This window comes from Abramis brama, assembly GCF_963993115.1.
Source record: "Abramis brama genome assembly, chromosome: 3".
NCBI classification, from domain to species: domain Eukaryota; kingdom Metazoa; phylum Chordata; class Actinopteri; order Cypriniformes; family Leuciscidae; genus Abramis; species Abramis brama.
Window position 1 is genome coordinate 61,707,115 of NC_139965.1, and position 8,281 is coordinate 61,715,395.

An 8,281-nucleotide genomic window follows, 5' to 3' on the forward strand; every position below is an offset into this window, starting at 1 on the left:
ATTCGAAAGCTTACGAACTCAAAATTCATCCTGTGAAAGCAGTTTTGAAATTGGACTTTGTGTTACCATGGAACGGTACTGTAAATTATTTTAACAGGCTCCTCCCCTAGTGGGCGTCGCCAGGTGTCATATTACAATATTTATATTAACTACTTTATAATCAAAACCTTTTCTAATCTTGACAAAACGCATATCGTCGGAAAGGTCTGAGTCTCAATGTTCCATATTTGGTGACAGAAGTGATATTTGGACAGAAATGTATTAATTTGTTACAGGAAAATGCATCAAAACAAATTTCAATGGAATGTGTGTGTCACCCGGTGGACATGTTTGGTAAAGCGCATTAACAAAATCTAAAAAAAAACTTCAAATTGGGAACATGACTTGGTCTGATATACGGCTTTGATTTTATAGTAGCTTTAAAAGTAAAAATATATTCTATATAAAATAATAAATATTTAGTACAGCACATTTGATTTACAGTACATTTAAACTTCCCTAACTTTTTCAGAATTGAATTGTATGAAGTGTTGCATAATCTGTGTCTCCTTTAAAACAAGACTAAACTTATGTCTATTTTCCAAAGCATTCGGATAGCGTCTATTCTCAAAAAGGGGGGTGGCAGTCAAGGGGTTAAAACAACTTGTCCTAATGTGATACGACATTACAACAGCCCTTGACAAACACACTCGTACAAATAAAGCCTACCGAGGAAAGTTGCAATGTAGTAGTAAAGCTCGTCTCTCTCTTTAGTGCTGTAGAACTTCAGGTATATATCAGAGCGCAGATCATCCTCTGTGCAGAACACCTCGAGGCCCTGAACACACACACACACACACACACACACACACACACACGGTAAATAACAGACACGAAACTGAAGACGAATTAAAGAATGAAGAGTATCCCTCACCAAAGGCCTCAGTCCGTGTCTGCGTTTGTAGATGCGTCTCACGCTGTGCAACTCGATCTGAACCACTGGATCCTTTCACAAACACAGAAACACACGTGAGACGAACTGTCAACATGGCTGAAAACATGCAACTTTATTAAATATTAGCAACATTTTAATTACAGTCGAATTCTAAAGGCAATGCTTAATGTCAGAGGGAAAAGTGCTGTATTGTCTCCTATACCCACAAGAGGGCGCAAATATAAACCAAATCGAGCATCACATGTTTTATTGACATGAAATAACATTAATGCATTAATGTTTGAAACAATTGTTCTTAAAGAAAATCTAATTTTCTTAATGTGCATGCAAGGAAAATTAGGTTATAAAACTGTGTTTGTGCATCAGTGACCTGAGAAAACACACTAACACACACAGCGTAATGAAGCGCATGAACACACATCAGCAGACTGACGCTCATATCGCAGAGAGGAAGCTCACCGGATAGCCGTTCAGAGGCTGGAAGTAAAGATTGCGATCGGTGATGCAAACGTGACCCGCGTTCGTCACCAAAGGAGAAACCGTTTCCGCCACACACTCCATGTGCAGGACTTCGCTCACGTCCTGAAAACTGCAGCCGAAGAAAGATAACGCATGAGTAGGGATGCACCATATATCGGCCACCATATCGGTATCAGCCGATAAATGTTCATTTTTAATGTTATCATTATCGGCCCGATAAGAGAATTTGTTCGATATATTAAAGCTGATGAATAATGTATTATTTCCTCCAGCTGAGACGCTTCAGATGCGACTGTTCAACATGATGGCTTTGAATTGCTTGAAATATGATTGAAATCACTTCAAAAAAGGAAAATACAGTTCAACGTCTGCAAGTCTGTCATATCGGCTGCATAAAATCATAATGAGAGCATCATAATTGTGTGTTTGGGACGTGGATTTTAATGGTGAGACTTGTTTTTGTAATCAGGCTCTCAAAAATTATGTAACAATTTAGATTTATCGGCCAATATATTGGTTATCGCCTTTCAAATATAAATAATTATCGGTTATCGGCCAAAATGTTCATATCGGTGCATCTCTACAAGCATTATATTCACAACTGCAAACAATCTGAATACTGTAACCTGTTGATTTGGGAAATACATTCACTGCTATTTCTACTCTGAGATCATCAACAACTGGAGGAATGAATATTCTCACCTGTTCTTATCAAAACACGTTCTTGCCAACCGGGACTGCAATATAGCTGCAATCTTCAGCAGAAACACACACAGATCACACACAGATCACACACAGATCACACACAGATCACACACAGATCCTCAAAAAAGGAAGCAAATAATTACGTATGGAATTTTATTTGATTGTACTGACCATGGCCGTCTGATCGCCCAGTTTATCCAGACACGACGCTCTGTGCAACTGTAGAAACAGCAGTTATTAACTTTACTGTATGAGAACAGACATGAACATCACTATACAAAATAAAACGGTTGTAATTCAAGAATGCTTTGGAATTAGACCGAAGTCTTGTTTTAAAGACGAGTGAAAAATACATGTTTTATTTTATATAAAATATATATTTTACTCAATTATTTTTACTCTGAAGTTTCTATAAAATCAAAGCCATATGTCTAACCAAGCTATGTTCCAAATTTGAAGTTGATATCACAAAAATTAAAGTTCCTATGAGATTTTGTTTAGACGCTTTACCAAACATGTCCACCGGGTGACACGCATCCCACTGAATTTTGTTTTAAGCATTTTCCTGTAACAAATTAACACATTTCTGTCCACATATCACTTCTATGAATAAATAGTCGCATAATATGGAACCTTGAGACTCAGACCTTTTCGAGGATATGCATTTTGTCAAGATTAGAAAATGGTTTTGATTATAAAGTAGTTTAAATAAATGTTGTAATATGAAACCTGGCGACGCCCACTAGGGGAGGAGCCTGATAACATAATTTAGAGTATCGTTTCCATGGTAACGCAATGTCCAATTTCAAAATGATTTTGAGTTCATAGGCTTTCGAATGATACCTAATTTATGATGATGATTATTAAAATATGTGATACAAAAAAAAAGGCAATATAAAAAAGAGCAGGAAAGTGAGAGTTAAGATTAAAGTCCCAGAGAAAATTCACAAATCTCAAGAGAAAGAAAAAGGCAAACCTGTAACAACATCTGAACAACATCCTCCGTTTTCCTGGACGCCTCCAACTGGAACGTGACCTTTCTTTCTCCCTAACGTGCAACAATTAATCAAACAATACATCAGTATAAAAATAATATTCCCTACAGTGAATGAAATGAGCCAAAACTGAAAACAAACTTGTTTCTTACACACTTTACATCTTTCTCAGACAAAAAAATGAACTCACCCTTTCGTATTTATATGGAGCGACCACATTTTCTTCTTTAATTAGATAAATCTGACAAAAAAGGGTTAAATGTTGAAACTTTTGCAGATATTAAACAGTGAAGTGAAACTGAGACGCACTCACCTGCTTGGTTTCTATAAGAATACAGGCCGGTTTACTTCTGCAAACACACATTCAGAGAGAAAGAAAAGGAACGATGAAAGTCTGCAAAACTCACAACGACAAAAGAAATGATTGATTTGAGTCATTCTCAGTATTACTCTATAAACGGGTTGTGAGCCGACTCCTCCAGCGCCGCGATTCCTTCGCAGTCTTTCAGGAGAATCTGCAGGAAAGACGTTTTATTATTGTAGAGAATGAAAGCAAGCGTGATGATAATATGAGTATTATACCTTTAAAATAGGCTCCTTCGCATCATCAGCTTCAAAGATCACCGATTTAGAGCAGATTTTTAATGAGCCGCTGGTTCGTCTGTGTGTTGAAACAAACAGAGAGATTAGCGTGTTGAATATCATAGACGACCGTTAGCATCCGCTAGTTTTAATAGCAGGAGAAAACACAAAAACATGCGTTTACATTCATACTACACACATTTATACTCTATAGAACATACTTTTTTAACAGTCACAAAGTAAGTTTCAAATCAAATGTAATAGAGATGCACCGATATGAACATTTTGACCGATACCGATAACTCTTTATATTTGAAAGCCGATAACCGATATATTGGCCGATAAATCTAAATCCAAATTTTTATATAATTTTTCAGAGCCTGATTATAAAAAGTCTTACCATTAAAATCCACGTCCCAAACACACAATTATGATGTTCTCATTATAATTTTATGCAGCCGATATGACAGACTTGCAGACGTTGAACTGTATTTTCCTTTTTTGAAGTGATTCCAATCATATTTCAAGCAATTCAGAACCATCATGTTGAACAGTCGCATCTGAAGCGTCTCAACTAAAGGAAATAATACATTATTTATTGACTTTAATATATCGGACAAATTATATTATCAAGCCGATAACATTATAAATGATCATGATCATTTTTGAAAGTAACTTGACGTTTAATATAAAGATTGTATCAATTACATCGTTACACCAGTAGGTGGAGACAAGCGACTGTTATGTGTTTGTCATTGAATCATTCATTCAAGAGATTCGTTCAAAAAACGCTGATTCATCCAGTAATGAAACGAGTGAAGTCTTTATGAGTGAGTCATTGAATCATTCATTCAAGAGATTCGTTCAAAAAACGCTGATTCATCCAGTAATGAAACGAGTGAAGTCTTTATGAGTGAGTCATTGAATCATTCATTCAAGAGATTCGTTCAAAAAACGCTGATTCATCCAGTAATGAAACGAGTGAAGTCTTTATGAGTGAGTCATTGAATCATTCATTCAAGAGATTCGTTCAAAAAACGCTGATTCATCCAGTAATGAAACGAGTGAAGTCTTTGAGTGAGTCATTGAATCATTCATTCAAGAGATTCGTTCAAAAAACGCTGATTCATCCAGTAATGAAACGAGTGAAGTCTTTATGAGTGAGTCATTGAATCATTCATTCAAGCGATTCGTTCAAAAAACGCTGATTCATCCAGTAATGAAACGAGTGAAGTCTTTGAGTGAGTCATTGAATCATTCATTCAAGAGATTCGTTCAAAAAACGCTGATTCATCCAGTAATGAAACGAGTGAATTCTTTATGAGTGAGTCATTGAATCATTAATTAAAGAGATTCGTTCAAAAATGCTGATTCATCCTGTAATGAAACAAGTGAAGTCCCAAATCGCCAGGACATTTGATTCCTGAAGAACAGTAAATCAATCAAGAAACAAGTCTGACACAACAAGTGCCATCGAGGAACTGACTCTTTTGGAGACTCTTTCAGTGTCGTATTCTGCAAACCTCACGCATTTCACTTATACACGATTGAGTTCAGTCCTCAGTCCTCAGTATCTCACCTGTCCGCCTCTGGACTGCTGTTGGTCAGATTATAAGCAGTGTGTTGTTCAAAATAATGTTCCTCCAGATCCAGCAACAACAGCGAGAATCTGCACAGAAACATGAGGACATGACAAGTGTTTGACGCTGGACGAGGCAAGAGAGGAAACAAAGATGTTGGGAACCTTACAAATTAAATGAATATTAATTACACATACAGTACAATACAGTCTTTCTTTTCTGGTAAAAACTCCAATCATTTTCTCCATAGGGAATCTCCAAGGCCACATTATTTCAACTTATTTTTTTTAATAAATGTGTTTAACGGAGGATTTCATGATGAAAAACTACATTACCCATAATGCTGTAGAGAAAGTTCCACCAATCAGAGTCGAGAAAAGCGGCAAGAGCTCTTTAGCTCCGCCCACTCCTGAATGACCCAATCGAGACCTTAGCCTTGCGCTCTCAAAATACTTGAATATGTATATGTATATGTATATGTATATATATATATATATGCATGTTTTTACAATAAACTTACAATATATTGTTTATATATATATATATACATATATATATATATATATATATATATATATATATATATATATATATACACTCACTAAAGCGGTTAAGTTTACAGTCTTGTGCCTTTGCATTTTTGTCTGATTTTCAAAATTTTTATGCTTCAAATCAAAGTTTTTAATGTTATGATTCAGAAAATTCCCAGTTTACAAGCTATAATTACGAGTTCCACTAGGAATCTGTAACGCCTTTTGTTATAAATAGTGATGAGCACTTTATAAATTATATAATAATAAACACTGCAGCATAAAAAAAGGTCCATTCTGATTTCATGGTGACTTTAATGAAAGCAATTATAGACACTTGCCTGACGAAAAGTAAACAAATGAATAATTAATGAGACAGAGGTCATGTGACATTGACAGACTTCAACAGTTGACGTTCATATTTTTCAAAACTGCTTTTCTCTCAAAAAATTAAGAGTACACCACTAAATTAAGATTAAAACAAAGACGTCTTCTGCTCAGCTAACATCTAAACACAAAGTGAGTCTTAACTTTACTATTAGAAATAAACAAATAAACTGGACACCTCTCTCCCTCCCTCTCTCTCTCTCTCTGTCTCTCTCTCTCTCTCTCTCTACATATAATGCTAGGAAAGTGTTAATAAAGGTCTTAAATGAAGTATTCACCCCAAGAAACGCATAAATATGCTAGGATCATAAATGCTGCGTGTTTAGTCCGTTCACTGGCCTGTTTATGAGGCGAATGACCCGCGAGCTGGAGTGACACAACAGGCCAGAAGTCAGAGAGTTAAACTGCGCGGACCTGAGGGAAAACATGCTGAAGGAATAAACACGCCAGGTGAAGTGTGACAGTACCTTTCTTTAACGCGATCCTTCTTCGTGATGAAAGCCATGAGGGATCCGGGTATGTAAACACGGAAATGCTCGGACACAGAGGAAGAACCACGTGACCGATGGACACATCTCTGCTGTCACGCTGCCGCGGAGAAATAACAATAACAATCAACGATTTATTTATTTATTTTTTAATTATTGTTTTAAAATCTGTGTTCAACCGTCCATACTTCATACAGTAAAGGGACTAAAAGGGATTTTCTGTTTAAAAATAATAATAATTCCGCTCCTTGATCATGATTGGTTAAACCACTGTAGAACACTCACGTGACCTCTGCCTGTGTGATTATTAATTCATGAAAACTTTTTATAAAAATAAATAAGTCCCGTTAACCCGTTGTTTACCGTGATTTCAGAGAATGTCACTGAGAACCACGGCTTCGTCTTACTGATCATAAAGTATATACTGAAAAATATATTTATTTCTTTTCATTTTATTGAGAGTGACAGATGATGCAATATATTCAGTTCTTGACAATAGGCTTGTTTGAGATGAGCAAAATCTGCGCAGAATCGATCACCGGTGATCAGCGCGAGATGCATGCCGGTTAGAAATGTGTCCGAGTGCAGTCCGACTTGCTTTGATGTCATGCTGACGTATGTCAAAAATCTCTTGCGATCGCAAGGCGCACGTGTCGGATTCTGCAGTCCACCGACTGCGCTGATCAAAAGCATGATGGGAAACGAAACGACTTACTGACGACACAGCTTAATGTTCATTGGTTTAAAAAAACGTGATGTATTGTTCTCTTTTAAAATGTTTGATTTTAAAACTCTGATATCATGTTTTATGTGTATACTGTACGTTATGTGTGAATATTCCCAAACTATCTGACAGTGCGATCTCTATGGGTTATGCAATGTAATTTTTATTTAAAAAAACAATTTAAAAAAAAAACACATGTCTGTATTAAAGATTGATAAACATGTATTTGGAATGGAATTAAATAAGTAGGCTACTTTGGGTGTCTTGTTCATTATATTTATTTTCATATAAAAGCAACAGAACTTAAATTCCATCCAGTTTATTAGCAGCAATATTGTGCACGAGCGTGAATCCCGTGAATCCCGCGATGTCCATCTTTAACCTCGCAGGTGTCAGATCCACTGGAGAAGAGAGAACTGTCCGTCTTGCCTGCTCTTCTTTCACTCCTCCTCTCACTGCAGCTCCTACTCTCGCGGACATCTCAGACAAGCCTATATTTGGTTCCACTGGGTGGCGCTTATATGAATATTCATGATATTCCCCTAATGTGGGCGTGTCTCTGAGACAACTCGCAAACAAATGGAACTGAAAATATCAGTGAAATCTCATCGAATCGCATTATTTCGAAAAGGTAATAAAGTTTATCTGAAAGAAATTGTAACCCTAAAGTGTTTTTCAAGTGTAATATTCCTGTAAAGTCTAGGGGCAGAAGAATGGACATTAAGCATAACTCTTAATAACATGTTTAAAACAATGTGTATTAGTGTAATCTAATAAATTATTATTAATTTCTTAGTTTCTAGCCTCAACAGCCCGGTCAGGCACCCTTTATCAATAATTCTATTATTATTATTATTCTTTTTATTATTATTAATC

At 36.1% G+C, this 8,281-nt stretch overlaps 1 protein-coding gene across 1 annotated transcript in view; it reads right to left on the minus strand.

Annotated features, from left to right (window-relative positions):
* nsmaf (neutral sphingomyelinase (N-SMase) activation associated factor) overlaps nucleotides 1-6,783 on the minus strand; it is a 27,038-nt gene extending 20,255 nt beyond the window's left edge. The window contains exons 1-12 of the mRNA XM_084108983.1: nucleotides 6,661-6,783; nucleotides 5,276-5,365; nucleotides 3,697-3,775; nucleotides 3,565-3,629; nucleotides 3,428-3,464; nucleotides 3,305-3,355; nucleotides 3,096-3,167; nucleotides 2,291-2,338; nucleotides 2,117-2,169; nucleotides 1,394-1,523; nucleotides 914-985; nucleotides 709-817 (exon numbers count right to left, since the gene is read on the minus strand). Of these exons, the coding sequence (XP_083965109.1) occupies nucleotides 709-817; nucleotides 914-985; nucleotides 1,394-1,523; nucleotides 2,117-2,169; nucleotides 2,291-2,338; nucleotides 3,096-3,167; nucleotides 3,305-3,355; nucleotides 3,428-3,464; nucleotides 3,565-3,629; nucleotides 3,697-3,775; nucleotides 5,276-5,365; nucleotides 6,661-6,698 (844 nt within the window). The 5' untranslated portion in view covers nucleotides 6,699-6,783. The remainder of the gene's footprint in view (nucleotides 1-708; nucleotides 818-913; nucleotides 986-1,393; nucleotides 1,524-2,116; nucleotides 2,170-2,290; nucleotides 2,339-3,095; nucleotides 3,168-3,304; nucleotides 3,356-3,427; nucleotides 3,465-3,564; nucleotides 3,630-3,696; nucleotides 3,776-5,275; nucleotides 5,366-6,660) is intronic.
* Nucleotides 6,784-8,281: the final 1,498 nt, after the last annotated feature.